Genomic DNA, 22,634 nt, shown 5'->3' with positions numbered 1-22,634 from the left:
CTAGCTGGTGTGGTGGTTCACATCTTTAATCGTAGCGATTTGGCAGAGACAGGAAGGTCTAGATTCAATAACAACTCAGGGGAAAAAAAAGTTAGCAAGATCCTATCTCAGAAAAATGAACACAAGCCAAGGCCAACAGTAGAGCACCTGACTAGCAAATGAGTTCAGTCCCCAGTACCATCACTCCTTTAAAGCCAGGCTTGGGACTACATACTTTAAAGGCAAAGGAGGAAGATCACTGTCTTAGGTCTGACCCAGACAAAAGTGCAAGACCCTATCTGAAAAACAAACTAAATCAAAAAGGCTCAGTTCTGCTAAAAGGGCAGTGTGTGTGTGTGTGTGTGTGTGTGTGTGTGTGTGTGTGTGTTTTCAGATTTAATACAGGCTAGTATGCACATGTTAACTTTGAAATGCTGAGTTTCAATCCATGAACTAAATCTACACAAGCTTCTAGATGAGGGGCTCTAAACAAGTGGGAAGGCATCACTCTGGTTAACTTTAAGGGAGGAAGGGAAGGGGAGATGGGAGGATAGGGTTCTTTTTTTTTTTTTTTTTTTTATTTTTATTTTTTTTTTATTATCAATTGAACATAAATTTTTTTTTTTTACAAGGTGCTGTGCAAAGAGGGTGCAGTTACATAGTAGGGCATTGTGTACATTTCTTGTGATATCTTACAACCTGTTTTCCCATCCCTTGTCTAGGTCAGGTAGACCCATATGCAGTATACAATGTATCAAGCACATATACAGTGTTCACAGACTTGGTCTCTACTGTCTCTCCATCTCCCTTTGTTAACAGTCATATATCAGGGAGATCATGCCCCTTTGTTTTCTGTGTTCTAGGCTTGTCTCACTCAACATTATTTGTTCGAGTTCTGACCATTTCCCTGCAAATAACAATATTTCACCATTCCTAATCGCTATGTAGTATTCCATTGTGTATAAGTACCATATTTTTTGGATCCATTCATCTGTGGAGGGGCATCTGGGTTGTTTCCAAATTTTGGCTATTGTGAATTGTGCTGCGATAAACATGGAAGTACAAATGTCCTTTTGATATCTTGGGTTTTGCTGTTTAGGATAGATGCCTAGGAGTGGTATGGCTGGGTCATAGGGTAGGTCTATATTGAGCTTTTTGAGAAACCTCCATACTGTTCTCCAAAGTGGCTGTACTAATTTGCACTCCCACCAACAATGGAGAAGGGTTCCTCTTTCCCCACAGCCCCTCCAGCATTTGTTGTTTCCTGAGTTCAGAGTATAGGCCATTCTAACTGGGGTGAGGTGGTATCTCAGGGTTGTTTTTATTTGCATTTCCTTTACTAGCAGGGATGTTGAGCATTGAGGATAGGGTTCTTAATTCTCATGGGCTTTCTTACCTGGACTGACTGAACTTTGAGGATCTCAGCTTATCAAGTAGGAAGGATTGCAGGCATGTACCACATGTGTCACTTTGACATTGGGCATTTTATTTGTAGCCACTTAGAAACTGACTTGTGGAAGGAGACCAGGAAAAAAGATACACTTCAGGTTTATAGTAACTAAATAGGATGGATACAGTATACATTTTTCACTTAGAAACCAACTTGTGGAAGGAGACCAGGAAAAGGATACATTTCAGGTTTAATTGTAACTAAATAGGATGGATACAGTATACACTTTTCACAGTGAACTCTGCTTGGAAAAGATACATTTATTCCCCTGACCCCTTTCTTATGTGAAATTTTACATGCTGGATTGGAAAGCCTCTCCCCTTCTTGATCATGTGCAGTCCCATGGATACACCTGCAGATGAGCAAGGCCTAATGCGTGAGCATTTTTATGTCCTCTGCGACCTCCCCTAATGCCTGGGTTCTCTCTCTTGTGTTCAGGTTGACCCCATGTTCCAGAAGACTGCAGCTTCATTTGACAAGTGCAACACAGGAGTATTTCTCTCCACCCTTCACTGCCAGGACTACAGAAGTGAGCTACTTTTTCCTTCTGATATCCTGGTCCTCTCCACAGAAGAACCTCCTGAGTTACCAGATTTAGGTTCAGTGGAAATGACAGATTTAAAAGGTAAATTCAGCTTTGCTTTTTGTCAGAGCTTTCTTTTTTCCTTCCTTTTTTTTTTTTTTTTTTTTTTTTAAGGGGAAGGGCCACTCATGAGGCTTGAACTCTGGGCCTGGGCACTGTCACTGAGCTCTTTTGCTCAAGGCTAGTGCTCAGCCACTTTGAGCCACAGAGCCACTTCTGGCTTTTTCTGATGGGGTACCAAGGAATCAAACCCAGGGTTTCATGCATGCTAGGCAAGCACTTTACCACTGAGCCACATTCCCAGCCTGTGCCTGGCTTCTTTTGAGACAGAGTCTTAACTATGTAGCCCAGTTTAGCTTCAAACCCAAGATTCTCCTGGCTTAACCTCTAATTCTAATGTTGGAATTGCAAATGTGCTCCACTTACCACACACAGTTTTAGGTTGCTTCTGTGTGTGTGCGCGCTTGTGCGTGCGTGTGCGTGCGTGTGCATGCCAGCACCAGAACTTGAATACTTGGGTGCTGTCCCTTAGTTTTGTTGCTCCAGGCTGGTGTTCTTCCACTTGAGCCATAATTCCACTTCTAGCTTTTTGGTGAGTCTTGCCTGGGCTGGCTTCAAACCGTAATCCTCAGATTTTACCCTGTTGAGTAGCTAGAATTACAGGTGTGAGCCACTGGTAATCTGGCTTAGGTCACTTCTTTAAATCACCTGGAAGTTTCCTCTGGGATACCAATAGGTAGTGCTTAGCAACCCTCTCACAGCTCTCCTCTGCAGGGTAGTGGCTAACCATTGTCCCTTGGTCTCTATGGCCTATGTACCTCAGGTATCCACTGGTCAGTTCTCGCGGTCATAGTCAAACTCTCCTTGACTTGGTAAGCTTGGATTTTGGAATGACCCTTAAAGAGACCTCCATCTAGCCCAAGAGGCCTTTTTATTTTGGTTGGTTGTAGGGCTTGAATTGAGGCCTGTAGTTTGTTGTCTCAGAGCTTTTTTGCTCAAGGCTAATAATGCTCTACCATTTTGAGTCATAGCGCCACTTCCCATTTTCTGGTGGTTAATTGGAGATAAGAGTCTCACAGACTTTCCTGCTCAGATTGGCTTCAAACCACAATCCTCAGTTCTCAGCCTCCTGACTAGCCAGGACTAGCCACTGGTGCCTGGCTTAAGGCCTTGTTTTTACTTGTTCTTAAGGAGAAGGGGGCATAAGAACCAACCTTTTCTATTGTCAATCCACTTGTGCCAAATTGGTAAACATTTAACACCCTCCAAATTCCTCTTCACCTTCACCCACGGGATGGGAAACAGATGGTGTGAAGACCAGGAGTATGTAGTGTAATGCCTGTGATCCCCTATGTGTTGAGTGAAGTTGGTCTTCCCCCTTTGGACAAGACCAAACGGATGTTAATGGCATCTGTTCCCACCTAAGTTAGTGCTGGCAGTCTGTTTTTCAAGTGCATGTCCTCCCTGGGGCTCGGATCCTGTGAGGTAGGTCATCTGGAGCTTGTCTTGTGGGGGAGTAAAAATGTGTCATCATATGCCAATGTACTGCATGTGCTTTTAAGAGGAAGTGTTTTTGGGTTCCCGGCTATCACATAAGACAGGGTTCATTTCAGAATCAGATGTCTGCTTTAGGTTTTCTCTACAGTGTTTCACTAACTCTGGTTATGACAGTGTGTAACCTTATTCCAGTGTGGTGTGCACCTGTACGTTGGCTTGCTTCCCTGAACAGTCTGGCCCCAGAAGTTGATGGCCAGCCAGCATTGCTATCCCAGCTTCTGCTGGAGAAGAGTGAGGCGATTGTTCCTCTCATTCCTGCTATGCGCCCTCATGTCAGTCAAGAGGAATATTCTTGACCCACCTCTAATCTCTGGCTTTGCTGTCCCTCCAGCACCCTTGCAGCAGTGTGTGGAAGATCGCCAGCTCTGCCCTTCCTTGGCTGGGTTCCAGTTTACTCAATGGGACAGTGAGACACATACTGAGGTGTGGTCAACTTTTGGACTTACAAGGGCTCAGGGCATGTCTCCAGTGGTTTGTGGTTTCAGTTCCATTGCCTAATGTTAGTTCTACCCAGTAGGAACCAAAACTGTGGCATCATTTTTACTTAGCTATGAGTACAGAAAATATTTCCTTTGGCATTTCTAAAGGGATACAAAGCCCAAGTGGATGAGGGTGGGGTTGTGAACGAACCCAAGAAGGACCATCTCAGAGTTGAATGGATTCTGAGGTCAGCTTTACATTCCTTCTGCTTCTCTAGGGCAGGGCTGCCCTGCCATTCATTAATGGACATTTTTTGTCAGATTTTCTTTTGAATGTGGTTATCAAAGTTACCTATGTTTCAGGCTGCTGTCACGCTCAAAAGCATTTCCTACTCTTTGGGGTTAAGTCTCTTGGCACATAATTTCCTGAGAAATTGTCATGTGTTAAGCCTTCCTCTGTGTATTTTTAGCAAGTCCCTTTAACCTACTAACTACAACTTCTAAAAGAAATGATCACACATGGAAATTAATGGATACAGATTCCTGTTTCATGGTTTATACAACGTGCCTGACAATACAGCTTCATCCTGTTCTGCACACTGTAAACTTCCTCAGCGGTGACTCTCGAGAGCACAATGGTTCTGGAACTGGAATGGGGACTGGGGTGAGCTGGGCAGTCGTGGGAATGAGAACTGGAGAATCCTCTCTTGTTCCGCTAGTCCGTGTCAGCGCTTGTGGACAAGTTTAAGAAGAATGACCAGGTGTTTGACATGGATGCCGAGGTTGAGGAGAGTGCCGGCCTCCTGGATGGACACCAGGAGGAGGACTTTTACGCCAGCGATGAACAGGACCATTCCGCAGCTGGGGATAACGAAGAGTTCCAGAACTGGAAGAAGCCTCACCAGGTCCAGAGCGGCCAGTAAGTCTCTCAGGGTCCCACGAAGTTTTCAGCGGCATTTTCCATTCTCTTTTTTGCCAGTCCTGGGGCTTGAACTCAGGGCCTGAGCACTGTCCCTGAGCTGCTTTTGCTCAAAGCTGGCACTTGAGCCACAGCGCCGCTTCCAGCTTTTTCTGTGTATGTGGTGCTGAGAGGAATGGAACCCAGGGCTTCATGCACGCTAGGCAAGCATACTACATTCCCTGCCCTGTGTTTTCTTTTTTTTTTTTTTTAGTGTATTTTAAAATTAAATACCCAAGGGCCTCTTCATATGTATATAAAACAAGATATAAGATACATACTGAACTCCAAAGATATGGAAACAGAGGATTTTTTTCTTAAAAAAAAATTTTTTTTGATAACCCTGTATTCTTTACCTTTAAGTACAGTGTATTCACATGCACATCTGTAGGAAGGTCTAGGGAGGGCCCAGAATCCGAGGAAAAAGGGTGAAAAAGTGCAGCAGTGGCGTGCACCAGCTGCACTGGATGGTGATGAGAGTGAACTATACAACTCGTAGGTGGAGGTGGGAGGAGGAATGGGAGAGAAGGGGGAACAGATGATATTACACGAAAGGAGATGTACTTACTACCTGACGTAGGCATATCGCCAAACAACATAAATTAGGGAAAAATTTAATTACATGATAAATATGCAACTACAGTTTTCTAGATTTATTTTTTGCTTTTTTTTTTAATATTCTTTTTTGTTGGTGGTGGTGATTGTGGGGCTTGAACTCTGGGCCTAGGCACTGTTGATGGGCTTTTCCACTCAAGTCGAGCATTCTACCACTCTACCATTTTGATTCACAGTGCCACTTAAAAAAAATTTATTCTGGGGGCTGGGGATATGGCCTAGTGGCAAGAGTGCTTGCCCCGTATACATGAGGCCCTGGGTTCAATTCCCCAGCACCACATATATAGAAAATGGCCAGAAGTGGTACTGTGGCTCAAGCGGCAGAGTGCTAGCCTTGAGCAAAAAGAAGCCAGGGACAGTGCTCAGGCCCTGAGTCCAAGCCCCAGGACTGGCCAAAAAAAAAAAAAAATTTATTCTGTGGAGAAAATCTAAGCTCTCCTTTTGCTTTTCTAGCGTGTTTTCGCCTATCAGGCTAGATATATGTATATGTATATATGGTTCAGTGCAGGTCCTCAGTTCCTTCCTGTCTCCTCACTGCTGTTCCCTTTAGAGGGTAGCATGCTAACGGGCTTCCCAGCACTGCCCACTCCTTGCAGGAAGGCGAAAACCCAAGCCAAACCTGCCATGCTGACAGATCACACGCAGCAGAAGGAATATGGTGACCGATTAGGAAAGGGTCCCCAAAGCTTTTGAGGAACTGAGTGTTTAAATTTGAGCAACATCTTTTCACTGTAGTAGGAACTACAGACTTGTCTACTGGAGCCTTCACTGATGGAGTAATAATGAAGATAGAACAAAGAGTTGTCCACTGAGTGGCAAGAAACCTTGTATGTAGAAAGATCCCAAGGCTGATATTCAGAAAATTGTCTAGCTTCAAATTCTGGCATGTTAGTAGCAATATATTCCTTTTTTTTTTTTTTTGCCAGTGGTGGAGCTTGAACTTTGTGCCTGGGTGCTGTCCCTGAGCTCTTCAGCTCAAGGTTAGTGCTCTACCACTTGAGCCACAGTGCCACTTCCAGTTTTCTAGTGGTGAATTGGAAATAAGAATCTCACAGACTGGGGCTGGGGATATGGCCTAGTGGCAAGAGTGCTTGCCTCGTATACTTGAAGCCCTGGGTTCGATTCCCCAGCACCACATATACAGAAAATGGCCAGAAGTGGCACTGTGACTCAAGTGGCGGAGTGCTAGCCTTGAGCAAAAAGAAGCCAGGGACAGTGCTCAGGCCCTGAGTCCAAGGCCCAGGACTGGCCAAAAAAAAATTTAAAAATCTCACCAACTTTCCTGCCCAGGCTGGCTTTGAACTACAACCCTCAGATCACAGCCTCCTGAGTAGCTAGGATTGCAGGCCTGAGCCACTGGCACCTGGCTCAACAATGTAGTCTTATATAAAATTTTTTTTTTTTAATTTTTTTTTTTTTGGTCAGTACTAGGCTTAAACGCTGGCCCTGGGTGCTGTCCCTGAGCTCCTTTTACTCAAGGCTAGTGCCCTACTGCTTGAGCCACAGGGCTACTTCTAGCCTTTTCTTAGTAGTTTATTGAAGATAAGGATCTCTCAGGCTTTCCTACCCAGGCTGGCTTTAAACTGAGGTCCTCAGATCTCAGCCTCCTGAGTTGCTAGGATTATGGGCGTGAGCCACTTGCACCCAGCTTAAAAACTTAAAGTTCTTTTTTTTTTTTTTTTGGCCAGTCCTGGGCCTTGGACTCAGGGCCTGAGCACTGTCCCTGGCTTCTTCCCGCTCAAGGCTAGCACTCTGCCACTTGAGCCACAGCGCCGCTTCTGGCCATTTTCTGTATATGTGGTGCTGGGGAATTGAACCTAGGGCCTCGTGTATCCGAGGCAGGCACTCTTGCCACTAGGCTATATCCCCAGCCTAAAAACTTAAAGTTCTAAGGAGCTGAGTACGGTGGTTCACGCCTACAATCCCAGCAGTTTGTGAAGTAGAAATGAGAGGATTGCAGTTCACATCCAACCTGGCCAAAAACTAGACCTTATCTCGAAAACAAGCCAGGCACGAAGGTGCGTACCTGTAATCCCAGCAACATGGGAGACACGGGATGTGAGGATCTTGGTCCAAGGCCAGCCTGGGCAAAACGTGTTAAGACTGAAAACAAACTGAAGCAGAGAGGGCTAGTGTGTAGCTCAAGTGATAGAGCACCTGCCTAGTAAGCACAAAGCCCTGAGTTCAAATCTAGTTCTGGGAGGGAACCAAAAGAAACTATTTCAGAAGAAAAGAAATATAAATACACACAAACACCTTAATTTCGCTCTAGCTCTATTAACAAGAGAGAAAATTAGCACTTTGTAAAGTGCTTTAAAACATCCAATGTACAGATATGAATGTGTTATAAAACTAAGTAAAGGAAAACCACTGGAAAAGTGAAAACTAAGGGATTGTTAATGAAGGATTTATATTGGAGTTACTATAGAAATGCTGCTCCTTTTGTGGAATGGGGATTCGATATCATGTCCAGCGATATATTTTACATGTAAATGTGAACAAATGATTTTATGTGCATTATAGGAAAGAAATGATTTCCCTTGGAGATGGAGACGTTGGTACCATGTGTCCCTTTCTATCCATGAAGCCTGGAGAATATTCCTATTTCAGTCCCCGGACCATGAAGATGTGGGCTGGTCCAGAACACTGGCGATTTAGGCCTCGACACAAGCGTATGTACTTCCAGACGGAACTTTTAAGAGAATAGGCAGGCATGGGAGCTGACCAGCTCTCCAGCCAGTCGAGGAAAGGAAGTGCCAGTCACTCTCCCTTTATACCTTCATAGAAGCGGAAGAAGCACAAGTGAGCCGGCCTCCCCATTGGCCAGCTTGCCTGGCCTGGTCTGAAGGGGTCAGTTAAGATTGACATACTGAGTTGGGTGCTGATGGCTCACACCTGTAATCCTGGCTACTCAAGAAGCTTAGATGTGAGTGAGGATCATGGTTTAAAATAGCCTGGGCAGGAAAATCCGTGAGTCCCTTCATTTAGCCACCAGAAAACCACAAGTTCAGAGCTTTGGCTCAAAGTGGTAGAGTGCTAGCCTTCAGTGAAAGAGCTGAGGGACAGTGCCCAGGCCTAGAGTTGAAGCCCCACAACCGACATTCCCCCCCCCCAAAAAAAAAAAAGTTGGCCTACTGAGAAGAGTGAAAAATAACCTTAGAGTCAGGAGTCTGGGGGGTCCCACAATTTCACACTTAGTGTCTTCCAGTGGGAGTGGCCACAGCGTCTTAGAGGACCCAGGGAGTCAGTGCACACGGAAGCACAGCAGCCCTGGAAGAGGTGTGCGAGCCTATGTGCTCGGCTGTTGGGAGGCTCAGCTGTCAATGCTGCCTTATGGTTCAGTAGAGTCTGTGAAATGAGGAAGTGGCTTAGGCCATGGTTAGAGGTGAACAGCACTGTCATCTGTTCATTTCTGCAGAAGAATCTACGTCCCTATCAGAAAATAAGAAGAGTGCAAAGAAAGACTTTGAAATTAACTTTGATGATGATGTTGACTTTGATGAATATTTTCGAAAAACAAAGGTTTGTGTTTGGATTATTAGCAGCTGTGATTTAAGTTATTCTATATACTTCTCTTTTAGAAAGGATTTTAGAAAAGTGGTGCTAAGGCTCAAAGTGGTAGAGCGCTAGAAAATCATTGTAATTTTAATAAATGGATACTCTCATTCTCTCATTCCCTTAAAGGACCATTGAGAAGTAGTCTCAGACTCTGTAGCAGGAATAATGAGAATAATGGCTTGAAAAATAATATACAGGACAATGAGATCTCAGATGGTAGACTACTGTTGCCCCAACCTTTAATAAAAAGAAAAGATACATAGACCATTACTAATACAAGTGCTTTTTAAAATTTGTTTTGAATGAACAGGCTGCTACTGTTTTGACCAAAACCACTTTAGAGAACCAGACCTGGAAAGCTACCACTCTTCCTACCGATTTCCACTATGAGATTGATACTCTTGTCCAGCTCCATCTCAAACCAGGCATAAGGGTAAGCCTGTTCCTTGGGTCCTTAAGTTACTCTTGTTACCATATCTGTTGGTGGCTTGTGCGTTATCAACTGGCTGATAGATAATGTGACTGCCAAGTCACACCTTTAAAAAAGAAGAGAGCCTGAGGAGGGATATATAGCTAATAATGTGATGAATCTGTCAGTTTATGACAAATACCTGAGTAAAACTCGGGGCTCGAGGTTTCAAAGCTTTACAGTCCACAGTCAGTCCATTGTTTTTGGGCAGACCATGAAGCTGACTAGAGCATAGCTGTTCATCTCATGGAGGCCAGGAAGCAGAGAGGCAGAGGCAAGAAGGGAGAGGGCAAGATAGACTCTGAAAAGACACTCCTTCAGTGACCTCCTTCTCCAATCAGCCCTACTTTCTACAGTTCTACCACCTCCCGGTGGACTGTTCAAATTTTAATTCCATCAGTGGATTAAGTTATTCAGAGTCCTCATGATCTAGTTACAGGTGTACCGAGGTGTGCTTTTCTAATAGACATCTAGAGAAGTCAGGTTAGTGATTAAGATTAATCATGTTAATTTGCATATTCAGAGGTAAAAGTGGTAGAAGGAAACTTTCACTCTAGGGCCTGGTGTTTTTATTTTTCTGTTATTGTTTTCTTCACAACATTCATTCGTTTATTTATATTGAGGTTTGAACTCAGGGCCTTATGCTTTCTAGGCAAGATCTCTAGCACTTGAGCTACACCTCTTGCCATTTTGGCTTTGGAATAGAGTCGCATATTTATGCCACAATCCTATGTATGCTTCCTGTGTAGCTAGGGTGAGAGATGGCACAACCATGCCCATCTTTTTATTGGTTGTGTTAGGGAGTCTCTGAAACTTTTTGCCCAGGTTGTCCTCAAACCGCTATCCTACCAATCTCCAGATCCCAGTTAGTTCGGATAACACGTTGTTAGCCACTGTACCTGGCTCTTAATTGGAAGCTATTATTGTGTGGCACAAGTTTCTCCTATCCTTGGGATTCATTTTCACTGTGTGAAGCCAAATAGCCAGGCTTCCACAGAGCCGCATTAGTAAATGGACTAATAAGCACTGGAAGTTTGGCTAGAGATAAGCTAGCAAATGCCCAGAGGGCAGTGTTAGAAATGGAGAGGGACTTAGAAGTTATGTCACAGAAGGAACAGCAGAAAATGTTGTCCTTTTTTTTGTTTAATGCTATTTTTTACTTGTATTACAAAAGCATTGAGAGTTTGTTTTTTTTTTTTTTTTTGGCCAGTACTGGGCCTTGGACTCAGGGCCTGAGCACTGTCCCTGGCTTCTTCCCGCTCAAGGCTAGCGCTCTGCCACTTGAGCCACAGCGCCGCTTCTGGCCGTTTTCTGTATATGTGGTGCTGGGGAATCGAACCTAGGGCCTCGTGTATCCGAGGCAGGCACGCTTGCCACTAGGCTATATCCCCAGCCCAGCATTGAGAGTTTTGAAGGCAGGCATCAGTGGCTGACCCCTGGAATCCTTGCTACTCCGGAGGCTGAGATCTAGAGAATCAAGGTTTGAAGCCAGCCTAAGTAGAAAATCCCAGGAGACTTGATCTCCAAATTAATCAACAAAAACCAGACTGGAGCTGTGGCTTAGGTAGAATATTAGCCAAGCAAAGCGAACTGGATAATTGAGAGGCTCTGAGTTCAAACTCCAGTACTGCCTGCCAACCCTTCAACCTCCTAAAAAACATTGTGAGTTTGGGCAGTTGGTTTTGAAGCTTCACAACTTTAGTTTTGTTTTTAGTGAAGGAATTTTTTTTCCCTTCCAATGAAAGTGTCTAGAAGACATAATTGCAAATCCAAGGTGGAGGTGCTCTGGTTGATTTGTTTGAGCAGAAGCTCTGCGCTCTGCTGCCTGCTGTAGGAAGTTGAGATTTGGGTAATCTCCAGGCTTATCTCTAGCTTTAACACTGGGCAGTTGGAGGAGATTGAGCATAAGTATCAAGCTTGATTCTTATGTTCAATTCTTATGCTCAGTCAATTCCTCTGAACATTGAAAATACCGTTTAGCTAAATGAATTTCGGAAAGTGGAAACATGGGATTTTATTGGTGGCGGTGGTATTGTTTGGTTTTTCTCTTTTTGTCTTTTTAGGTGGACAAGGGGGGCCACAGAAAGGAAGGGAGGAAGGGTGAAGAAATGCAGTCATGATACTCAGAATACACTATGTGGAAAATTAACTGGGGGAAAGCAAAGGAAGGGGTGACATTGTCTGAAAAAGAAAGATACTGCCGGGCCGCTGGTGGCTCATGCTATAAACGGAACTACTCAGGAGGCTGAGATCTGAGGATCATGGTTTGAAGCCACCCTGGGCAGGAAAGTTCTAGAGACTCTTATGTCCAATGAACCATTAGAAAATCAGAAGTAGCACTATGGCTGAAAACAGTAGAATGCTAGCGTTTGGCAAAAGAGCCTAGGGACAGTGCTCAGGCCCTGAGGTAAGTCCCATGACCACCAACAACAACAAAATGGACTCTTTACCTGACTTAGGAAATGTTAGCTCCTATGTATATTTTTTTTTAATTTTTTGGTGGTTTACTGTATTTTAGTAGCAAACTTAAAGGAATAGCTCAAAAGACAGACAACATTAAAAACATATACAGTATCTTGGCTGGGGATATGGCCTAGTGGCAAGAGTGCTTGCCTCGTATACATGAGGCCCTAGGTTCGATTCCCCAGCACCACATATACAGAAAATGGCCAGAAGTGGCGCTGTGGCTCAAGTGGCAGAGTGCTAGCCTTGAGCAAGAAGAAGCCAGGGACAGTGCTCAGGCCCTGAGTCCAAGCCCCAGGACTGGCCAAAAAAAAAAAAAAAAAACATATACAGTATCTTAACAATAAAATTATATTAAAAAAAAACCAAGCTTGGTTTTTCCAGCCTCATTAAGTCGCTGCTTGTCTAAAAATTGCTTTTTGCATTTTTTTTCTTTGATGTTTTCTAGGTTCTTAAGAAGGGCCAGGGCCCTGAGCACTATGAAGACATTGGAGACTATGATTACAACAACCCTAATGACACCTCCAACTTTTGCCCTGGACTACAGGTAAAGAGGAGAAGAGCCCTATCATTTCTTCTAAGTATGATGCTTTTTCCATTTTTCATCTCGCTTACCATATGACAGAGGATTGTGGGAATTTTAAATGTAATGGGGATTTTTCTGGCTGCAGGTATGCTGCACTGAAGCAGGATCCTAAACAACCCTTAGGAAACACTCAGCGGTGGCCTGCTTACCTCATACTCTGTATGCAGCAAACAGTGGACAGGCATTACTAAATGAGTCTATCCTGTGCTCCACAGTACTAATCCTGGCTGTTCTGTGATCCCAGAGGAATAGGCAAGAAATTCTCTTCCTGCTGTAAGGAGCTAATATTTTGGCTGAATGGCAAACATATAGACAAGCGATGATGATGTGGTCTAGTAGGACAAGAGAAGTCTTTAGCTCTATCTCAGGAGACCAGGCTTCCTGCTCTGATTTTAATTCTACATGGTTAGCTTATTGTGAACTTGCACAAGCCATTCTTCATCTTTAGTTCCTGGTTTGTGTAATGGGGTCCCCCCAAGGGAGGGGACCACAATATAATCGGGTCCAAGGGTAGAATGATTCCCCCATCCCTCCAAGAGTCCACCACTCAGAGACAGTCTCAACTAAAAAGATGGATTTATTGGGGAAGTAAAAAGTATACTGACCAGGCTGGGAATTTGGCCTAGTGGCAAGAATACATGAAGCCTTGGGTTCCATCCTGCAGCATCATATATATAGCACCACATATACAGAAGTGGCGCTGTGGCTCAAGTGGCAGAGTGCTAGCCTTGAGCAAAAAGAAGCCAGGGACAGTGCTCAGGCCGAGTCCAAGCCCAGGACTGGCAAAAAAAAAAAAAAGTATACTGACCAGCCAGGGAGCCCAGACTCAGGAGCTGGAACCACAACCGTGAAAAGCAGGCTGACCAGCCAGGGATGCAGCCCAGACTCAGGAGCTAGGACCGCGCGCCCCGGGCCACACTCGAGGTCGGGTTATAAAGGCAAATACCACATAGTCAAGCCTGCCACACACAGGTAGCCAATGGAGTTACAATCTGCCTCATAGCAACTGTCTGAACCATCCTATCATGTTAGTTAGACTTGGCACACAGATTTGGCGGGGCACACATGATGAAGGCGGATATGCCTACTCATGGGAGGGCACGGGTTTAACCTTGAACGTTCCTTGAACCTTCCACTACTCAGGTGGTCCAGCAGTTTACACAGTCTTATCGCAGCGAAGGGGAACTTCCCTGGATAGGGTGGGGGAGAGCTTAGTGAAGATGGAGTCGGTTTCTGCTCTCTTTAATCTGAGATGGAGTCAATCTGACACCCCTCAACAGCCAATGATGGTGCTGGCTAGATCTGACCTCCATATTGCAGACACAAGTCATGTCTCCAGTATTTCAGGAAAATTTTCTGTAAAATATAAATCTTCAACTGACTAGCAGGTTAAGGGGACATTGGACATTGTGATTATTGAATTCCTTTAACCTCTGCTTTAGAGGGCTTAGGCTGATAACATACTTTCCTAGTAAGGCTCATGAGAAACAGGAAGAAATGAAAAAAAATTCATCTTGATGTGACTCACTGAGTATCCAATGAACAGACTCTCAGATGGTCTGTTCTTACTTTGTGCGCTTGGAGTCTGTTGCAGGGGTGCTTCTACGACCTGCTGACAGCCCCTGCCGAACCTTAAGAGCTGTTTCCTTGTCCAGGCTGCTGACAGTGACTGTGAAGAGGGGGACAATCTATTTGAAGGACCACTTGGGACCTTTGACCTCACATCTCATCCCTGCCATACACCTAAGACAGCACAGGAGAATGGTGACGCTCCTGGAAACGAAGGAATAGATATCACCACGTATGGGGAGTCAAACCTGGTAGCTGAGCCTCATAAGGTAAGGAAGAAGTAGATGAAACGGTGTGGGAAATCCACTTAACTTGCCTCCTCGTCAGCTCTTTCGGAAGCTTGAACTGGGGCTTGCTTCCTAGGCAAGTGTTCCACTTCTTGAGCCATTCCTCCAGTCCTTTGTGCTTTGGTTTTCAAATAGGACTTTTGAGGGTTTTTTGTTTTGTTTTGTTTTTAAGCAAGAATTTATTTTAGTATGACAGGGTTGTAGTGAGGAAAATAGGAAAGAGAGAAATACTCTCTGCTCCCCATGTAGGAAATAGGAGGTAAAGACTGTCAAGTATGACATTAGTAACGTACTACTTTGGCTAGCCTCACACTGTGACCTCCCAATCTACTTTCTGAGTAGTTGGCATTACAGCCATAAGTCACTGCACCTGGAAAACTTTTCTTCTTTTAAATTTATTTTTGCAGTGCTAGGGTTTGAACCCAGGCCCCTCATCCAGGCAAGGCAAATGCTGCACCACTGAGTTATATCCCCAGCAACTAAGATCTTGGTGGGATAACCAGAGGTGAACTGGTCACCTAAATAAAGAATGTGAATGAAAGTGCCTGCCTAGCATGCATGAAGCCCTGGGTTCACTTCCTCAGCACCACATACACACAAAAAGCTGGATATGGAGCTGTGGCTCAAGAGGTAGAGTGCTAGCCTTGAGCAAAAGGAAGCCAGGGACAGTGCTCAGGCCCTGAGTCCAAGCCCCAGGACTGGCAAACACAACAACAACAACAAAAAGAACAGCCTTTACGCTAATGCAGTGCTATGTAGCTCTGAAAATTGCTGGCTAGATTTAGTTCATGTTAAATTACCATGCATTTTTTCCATACCAGGTTATTCCATACCAGGTGGCAGGCCTGATGCTTTCACTATTCTTTTATCTACTTTTTTTTACACTGGAATTCCAAGTTAGCTTTAATAGAGATTATTCCTAGTAAAAAAGAAATGCGAAATCCTAGCCCTCGAGGGGCTGAAGCATAGAAATTGAGAATTGGAGAATTGATATACATAGCAAGACCTTGGCTCAGTGTCCAACACACTCAAAAAGCTGGATTTTTCATGAGAGACTCTTTGTGTCTCCAAAGGGAGCTCTGTAATTCCATGGTGAAAACCGGATTCTTGACTTAACTCCAGACTTTTTACAGAAATCAATAGTAAATGCTTTTCCTTCTGTCTAGTTTTACTGTGTTCTATACTATTTCAGGTTAATAAAATTGAAATCCATTATGCCAAGACTGCCAAGAAGATGGACATGAAGAAGCTGAAGCAGAACATGTGGAGTTTGCTGGCGGAAGTCTCTGGAAAGGACGCAAGTGCCAAGGTAGGTAATGTTGCCCGGTGTCGGGGAGGGGGGCTGAGAGCTGCAGTTCCCAGTGCCTCAGTGGGGCTAACATTCCACCATCCCAGAAGACGTGTCATCTGTAAGAAGTGCGTCCGACGTAGGTCACACCAAAGGTCTCCCTAGTGCCTCACTGGTGATGAAAACACACAGATGAAAGCATTGCCATGCTGCATTTAAACAGCAGCAGTTTAGTAGCTAAACAGTGTTGCGCACTATTGAAATGAGGAAAACTTGAAGTACTTATCCAGTTTTGGAAAGTAAATAGTAAATAGTTCAAGTGCCATAAAATTTTTTTTTGATCTTTTGATGTAATAGTTCTGATTTGGGGTATGTATTCTCAGTAGAAAGTAGTGGGAAAACCATTGTGCTGTTATGTTCCTTTTCCTTGAGAATAAGGTAAGACCTTGATTAACTTTTTCTAATTTATTGGAATTCTCAGTTAACTAGATGCTTTCCTCTTCTTTTGGACCCTTCCTGCTCAAAAAATGCCCTGAGCTTTACAAACTCAACTGCTCTTAACACCTTCTGGATGAGTAGTGACCACTCAAGAATGATTTAAGGAACATATTCTATGCAGTCTTGGGTATATTCGAGAAAACTTGGCTGAGTTTCGTTACGCTAACAAGTAGCTCGTCAGATATTTGCTTATTTTGACTCAGAGGTGCAGAAGTCTCCCTCCGTGATGGGTTGGCCTCATTGCTTTGGCCCTGTGATGGCACGTGATAGCGGAAGTGCATGGGGAGGCCAAGCCACACGCTGCACTGCAAAGTGTGAAAGAACAAAGAACAAGGCATCGAGTCTCAGTGTCTCCTTCAGGAGATTATAGACTTGAGCCACAGCCGCTGGGTGCAAACTTTTTTTTAATGGAACTACAGCTTTGTAAGTTTCTGTTGTTCTTTTAGACAAGAACCAGCTTGAGCCAACCTATAGATGTGTTTCTTTTGTTAGGCAAACCCCAGTGAAAATGGCAAGGAAGAGCCCTCAGTGAAGGTAGCTGATGGAAAGATGTTCAGTGGGCTCACCAAGGACCTGCACAAGAGGTGAGTACTGGGAAACTCAGGGCAGGCGGGGGCAGCTGCCTCCCTCCGTTCCCTAGCTAACATTGCTCAGCAAGGCTTGCTAGCATGATGGGCTTGCTGTTGGAGGCCTGCTTTATATAAGTAACACTTGTATCAGTTTCTCTGTCTTATCTTCATAGGAAATAGGTGGAATTACAACTCTGAGACCAACGGGGGCTATATAGTGAGACAAAACAGAAGAGAAGGGCTGTGGGCAGGGCTTAGGTGCTAGAGTACCTGCTTAGCAAGTACAAGGCTCTGAGTTCAAACCCCAGTAGTGCCAAAGAATACAACAGCAACACAAAGGCATTTCTTTGTGCCAGTGCCTGAAATAGAATAGGCGGTACTTAATTTCAAATACGAAAGTGGTCAAACTTGTTTATAAAATGCATCTGAGGTATTTCTTTGTTTTGTATTAGTTTAGTTATAGTATATGTATATTAGTCATACTTGATGAAAGAATCTTTGTTCTTCAAATTGCAGTAATCCACTCAAAATCTGCCTCTTTACTTACAGCTTGCCTCCCCTCATGGCTCAGAATCTCTCTATACCTCTGGCTTTTGCCTGTCTCCTGCATCTGGCCAATGAGAAGGTAGGCTATTGGGAAAGCTGGGAGTGTTGAGCTGTGCTTTTTTCCTGTCACCTCACTGGAACCTCTTACCACATCTCCCATGGACTCTATGCTTTCTATAGAAATGACAAGAGCAAAAACGTCTCATAGAATAGCTTTTTTTTTTTTTTGGTCGGTCATGGGGCTTGAACTGTGGACCAGGATGCTGTCCCTGAGCTCTTCAGCTCAAGGATAATGCTCAGGGACAGTCCCCAGGCCCTGAGTTCAAGCCCCACCACCACCACTAACACAAGGCCTCTGAGCTGCAAAGCCCCCCACGAGGTGTGGAGAGAGGGTCAGCACCAACATGTCTCCCCCTCCAGGGTGAAGTGGGGGCAGGGCAGCTGTGGCTAGACAGGATCTTTGTTCTGCCACACTTCTGACGGCTGTCTAGCTCCAGGAGAGACAGTTTCCTGGGGCTGGAGCGTGGTAGCTGGCGTGGACACGCCGCGGGCAGTGGTGGAGTGCCCGGAGGCGCGTGTGGACGGCAGTGGACCCTCTGTGTCTCCGCCGGCTGCCCTGCTGCTCCCTGACCTCACGTCGGTTACACTGGCATGATGGTCGTGTTTTCTCTTTGGTGGCACTAGGGTTTGATTTCAGGGCCTCATGCTCCTCTGCTACTTGAGCCATGCCCCACCCATCGTTTTCTTTATGAGACGAGCCTGTGGTTTGTAGTCACCACCTTGCCACCTCCGGATCTGCTTTGTGATTCTTTGGTGTGTTCTGTTCTCAGTCTCTCAAAGTCCCCGTGTTTCTTGGTGTTCCCTCAGAATCTGACCCTGGAAGGGTTCGAGGATCTTTCTGACGTCCGTGTGAGGCTAGAGGACTGAGCCGTGGCAGAAGGCGGCAGTAGGCGTCTCGGCGCCTTCCCCTCTGGGACGAGGACAATGGGGGGGGGGGGGTTGTGGCAGGGCTGCCGCTCGTCCTTCCCCGCTCCCCGTCACAGTCCGGTGCCACAGCCTGAAGCTCCACATGACCGAGGAAGAACGGTGTCTGAGGACCACCTGGGAGGGCAAAGGAGGAGACGGGGGCCTTGTGCTTCCGCGTGCGCCCCTGGGTACCCTACCCCAGGCCGCCTTGCTCTTATAGAGAATAACTCTTCAGCTGGCTTTTGAGATTGTCCTTAAAGGGCTCCCGAGTCCGTGTACAGAAAATATATCATACACACACTGATGAATATGTGTGTGTGTACATACACACATATACACATATAACATGTATATATTATATTCCTTAAAATAAAAGCATGGAATGCCTGAGCCCAGCCTGCTTTTCAGCGCCAGCGTTAGGCCTGGTTCTGTCCCTCGAGGGGGATGGGGTCCCTCGCGGTCCAGGATGCCCACAGGTCCACGTAGGAGGGAAAAGCCAAGTCCCCCGCTGGAAATGGAGGTTTCCGGATGGGTGTGAACCCCGGAGGTCCACGGCCGTGCTGGCCGGCCTCTCGGTGGGCCTCCCCCTGCAGGCCCCGGCGTCCGGGCGCCGAGCTGCTGCGCCCCGGGTCACCGCGGTGGGAGGCGCACAGAGGTGGAGCACCGTGGAGTGGGAGGCCTCCAGCACTCCCTGCCGCTCACAGAGGGGGAGCAGCGCCACAGAATTCAGGGCACCCTGCCCCACAAGGCAGGAGAACTGCTGCAGCTCCCGAAGCTTTCTAGGTATGGGTGGACAGAACTGGCTTCTGGGTAGGCCCTGGGCTTCCTGGCACAGCTAGCTGGCCGACAAGATCCTGGAGGAGAGCCGGAAGCAGCCAACTGTTACTCCTCCTAGCTCACTGTTGAGCCCCGAACCGCGTACAACAGTGTAATCCCCCACCCCCAGGATTGTGCTCTGCGCACTGCCCAGAATATCCGCCCCCCCCGGTTCTCTTGAGGTTTCTGCAGGGACTGGAGCCTCTAGCGCATGTCCCCCGGCCAAGTGAGTGCTGGTCCTCTAGCTTATTGGTACCTTTTAGTTCTGGGGGTTGAACCGGCCGACCCCATGCCCCCTTGATCGGTTCTACTTCTCCATCCCCTGGGCTGGAATAGAGCTGCTTCAGTGAATTCCCCTCCTGGCTCTGCTTCTCCCTGTATTGCATGGTTATTGTGTCCATTAGAATTAGTTTGGGTAGAGCACTGGCCTTGAGCTGAGGAGCCAAGGTCCTCAGCCAAGGTCGTGGGACAGCCAAGCCCCACGACCACCCCCCCACCCCCCGCAAAAAAAAAAATTAAAACAGACTGGGAATGTGGCTTAGTGGTAGAGTGCTTGCCTCGCATGCGTGAAGCCCTGGGTTGGATTCTTCACTACCACATACATGAGGAAAAAAGCCAGAAGTGGCGCTGTGGCTCAAGTGGTTGAGTGCTAGCCTTGAGCAAAAGCTCAGGGAGTGCCCAGGCCCTGAGTTCAAGGCCCAGGACTGGAAAAACAAAAGAATTAGTTTAGTTACTTATAATAGGAAAGAATTAAGTGGATACTGTGTTCTGCACATGTACCTGTGTTCATATGTTGAAAGCTAATCTCCAGTACAGTGTTAAGTCGTTCATGAAGGAAAAACCCTTTTGAATATAAGATTTGGCCCTTATAAGAAAGGCCCTTGGGGGCTGGGAATATGGCCTAGTGGTAAAGTGTTTGCCTCGTATACATGAAGCCCTGGATTTGATTCCCTCAGCACCACATATAGAGAAAAAGCCGGAAGCAGCGCTGTGGCTCAAGTGGCAGAGTGCTCGCCTTGAGCAAAAAGAAGCCAGGGACAGTGCTCAGGCCCTGAGTCCAAGCCCCAGGACTGACAAAACAAAAATAAAACCAAAAAAAAGGAAGGCCCTTGGGCTCACCACCCATTCATTATACTAGAGACTCAGGAGACAGATCTGAGGATCCAAGTTCAGAGCTATCCTGGGCAGGAAAGTCCATGAGATTTTTCAACTAACCACCACAAAGCCAGAAGAGAAGCTGTGGCTCAAATGGTGGGGCTGTAGTCTTGAGCAAAAGAGCTTAGGGACAGTGCCCAGGCCCTGAGTTCGAGCCTCAGTATTAGGGAAAAAAAAAAAAAGCTGCAAAAGCCCTAGGCCTGGGGGACTCAAGGATGGGAAGGTGCAGAACCCAACAGGAGGAGGGGACGTGCACCAGGCTGCCGCACTGCGTCCCACCAGCAGGGGGCGGTGCCAGACACCGCCCAGGCTCTGCTGCCCTCGCCCTGATCTTCCAGGACGTCCAGCACGTCCTCAGCACACCAGTGTACACAGCACGGCTCAGCACGCCAGTGTACACGGCACGTCCTCAGCACGCCAGTGTACACGGCACGTCCTCAGCACGCCAGTGTGCACGGCACGGCTCAGCACGCCAGTGTGCACGGCACGTCCTCAGCACGCCAGTGTACACGGCACGTCCTCAGCACGCCAGTGTACATGGCACGTCCTCAGCACGCCAGTGTGCACGGCACGGCTCAGCACGCCAGTGTACACGGCACGTCCTCAGCACGCCAGTGTACACGGCACGTCCTCAGCACGCCAGTGTACACGGCACGTCCTCAGCACGCCAGTGTGCACGGCACGGCTCAGCACGCCAGTGTACACGGCACGTCCTCAGCACGCCAGTGTGCACGGCACGGCTCAGCACGCCAGTGTACACGGCACGTCCTCAGCACGCCAGTGTACACGGCACGTCCTCAGCACGCCAGTGTACACGGCACGTCCTCAGCACGCCAGTGTGCACGGCACGGCTCAGCACGCCAGTGTACACGGCACATCCTCAGCACGCCAGTGTACACGGCACGTCCTCAGCACGCCAGTGTACACGGCACGTCCTCAGCACGCCAGTGTACACGGCACGTCCTCAGCACGCCAGTGTACACGGCACGTCCTCAGCACGCCAGTGTACACGGCACGTCCTCAGCACGCCAGTGTGCACGGCGCGTCCTCAGCACGCCCGTGTGCACGGCACGTCCTCAGCACGCCAGTGTGCACGGCACGTCCTCAGCACGCCAGTGTGCACGGCACGGCTCAGCACGCCAGTGTACACGGCACGTCCTCAGCACGCCAGTGTACACGGCACGTCCTCAGCACACCAGTGTACACGGCACGTCCTCAGCACGCCAGTGTGCATCGCACATCCTCAGCACACCAGTGTACACGGCACGTCCTCAGCACACCAGTGTACACGGCACGGCTCGGCACGCCAGTGTACACGGCACGTCCTCAGCACGCCAGTGTACACGGCACGTCCTCAGCACACCAGTGTACACGGCACGGCTCAGCACGCCAGTGTACACGGCACGTCCTCAGCACGCCAGTGTACACGGCACGTCCTCAGCACGCCAGTGTACACGGCACGTCCTCAGCACACCAGTGTACACGGCACGGCTCGGCACGCCAGTGTACACGGCACGTCCTCAGCACACCAGTGTACACGGCACGTCCTCAGCACGCCAGTGTACACGGCACGTCCTCAGCACACCAGTGTACACGGCACGTCCTCAGCACGCCAGTGTGCATCGCACATCCTCAGCACACCAGTGTACACGGCACGTCCTCAGCACACCAGTGTACACGGCACGGCTCGGCACGCCAGTGTACACGGCACGTCCTCAGCACACCAGTGTACACGGCACGTCCTCAGCACACCAGTGTACACGGCACGGCTCAGCACGCCAGTGTACACGGCACGTCCTCAGCACGCCAGTGTACACGGCACGTCCTCAGCACGCCAGTGTACACGGCACGTCCTCAGCACACCAGTGTACACGGCACGGCTCGGCACGCCAGTGTACACGGCACGTCCTCAGCACACCAGTGTACACGGCACGTCCTCAGCACGCCAGTGTGCATCGCACATCCTCAGCACACCAGTGTACACGGCACGTCCTCAGCACACCAGTGTACACGGCACGGCTCGGCACGCCAGTGTACACGGCACGTCCTCAGCACACCAGTGTACACGGCACGTCCTCAGCACGCCAGTGTGCATCGCACATCCTCAGCACGCCAGTGTACACGGCACGGCTCGGCACGCCAGTGTACACGGCACGTCCTCAGCACGCCAGTGTACACGGCACGTCCTCAGCACGCCAGTGTACACGGCACGGCTCAGCACGCCAGTGTACACTGCAGTGAGCCCCGAGGGGACCCATCCTACACTGCCTTTCTTCCTGCTGCCAGACCCCAGGATATCTGCG

The 22,634-nt window shown here is 47.6% G+C and overlaps 1 protein-coding gene across 1 annotated transcript in view; it reads left to right on the top strand.

Annotated features, from left to right (window-relative positions):
- Positions 1-18,365, top strand: part of Ncaph (non-SMC condensin I complex subunit H) — a 28,565-nt gene extending 10,200 nt beyond the window's left edge. Inside the window, exons 7-18 of the mRNA XM_048352314.1 lie at positions 1,868-2,054; positions 3,901-3,992; positions 4,708-4,907; positions 8,085-8,233; positions 8,980-9,083; positions 9,430-9,552; positions 12,500-12,598; positions 14,293-14,475; positions 15,686-15,802; positions 16,772-16,863; positions 17,398-17,473; positions 18,262-18,365. Coding sequence (XP_048208271.1) covers positions 1,868-2,054; positions 3,901-3,992; positions 4,708-4,907; positions 8,085-8,233; positions 8,980-9,083; positions 9,430-9,552; positions 12,500-12,598; positions 14,293-14,475; positions 15,686-15,802; positions 16,772-16,863; positions 17,398-17,473; positions 18,262-18,321 — 1,482 coding nt within the window. The 3' untranslated portion in view covers positions 18,322-18,365. The remainder of the gene's footprint in view (positions 1-1,867; positions 2,055-3,900; positions 3,993-4,707; positions 4,908-8,084; positions 8,234-8,979; positions 9,084-9,429; positions 9,553-12,499; positions 12,599-14,292; positions 14,476-15,685; positions 15,803-16,771; positions 16,864-17,397; positions 17,474-18,261) is intronic.
- The last annotated feature ends 4,269 nt before the right edge of the window (positions 18,366-22,634 follow it).

Source organism: Perognathus longimembris, chromosome 8 (genome assembly GCF_023159225.1).
Source record: "Perognathus longimembris pacificus isolate PPM17 chromosome 8, ASM2315922v1, whole genome shotgun sequence".
Taxonomy (NCBI): Eukaryota; Metazoa; Chordata; class Mammalia; order Rodentia; family Heteromyidae; genus Perognathus; species Perognathus longimembris.
The sequence above is the reverse complement of the archived record's forward strand: the minus strand, read 5'-3'. Positions and strand labels throughout refer to the sequence as shown.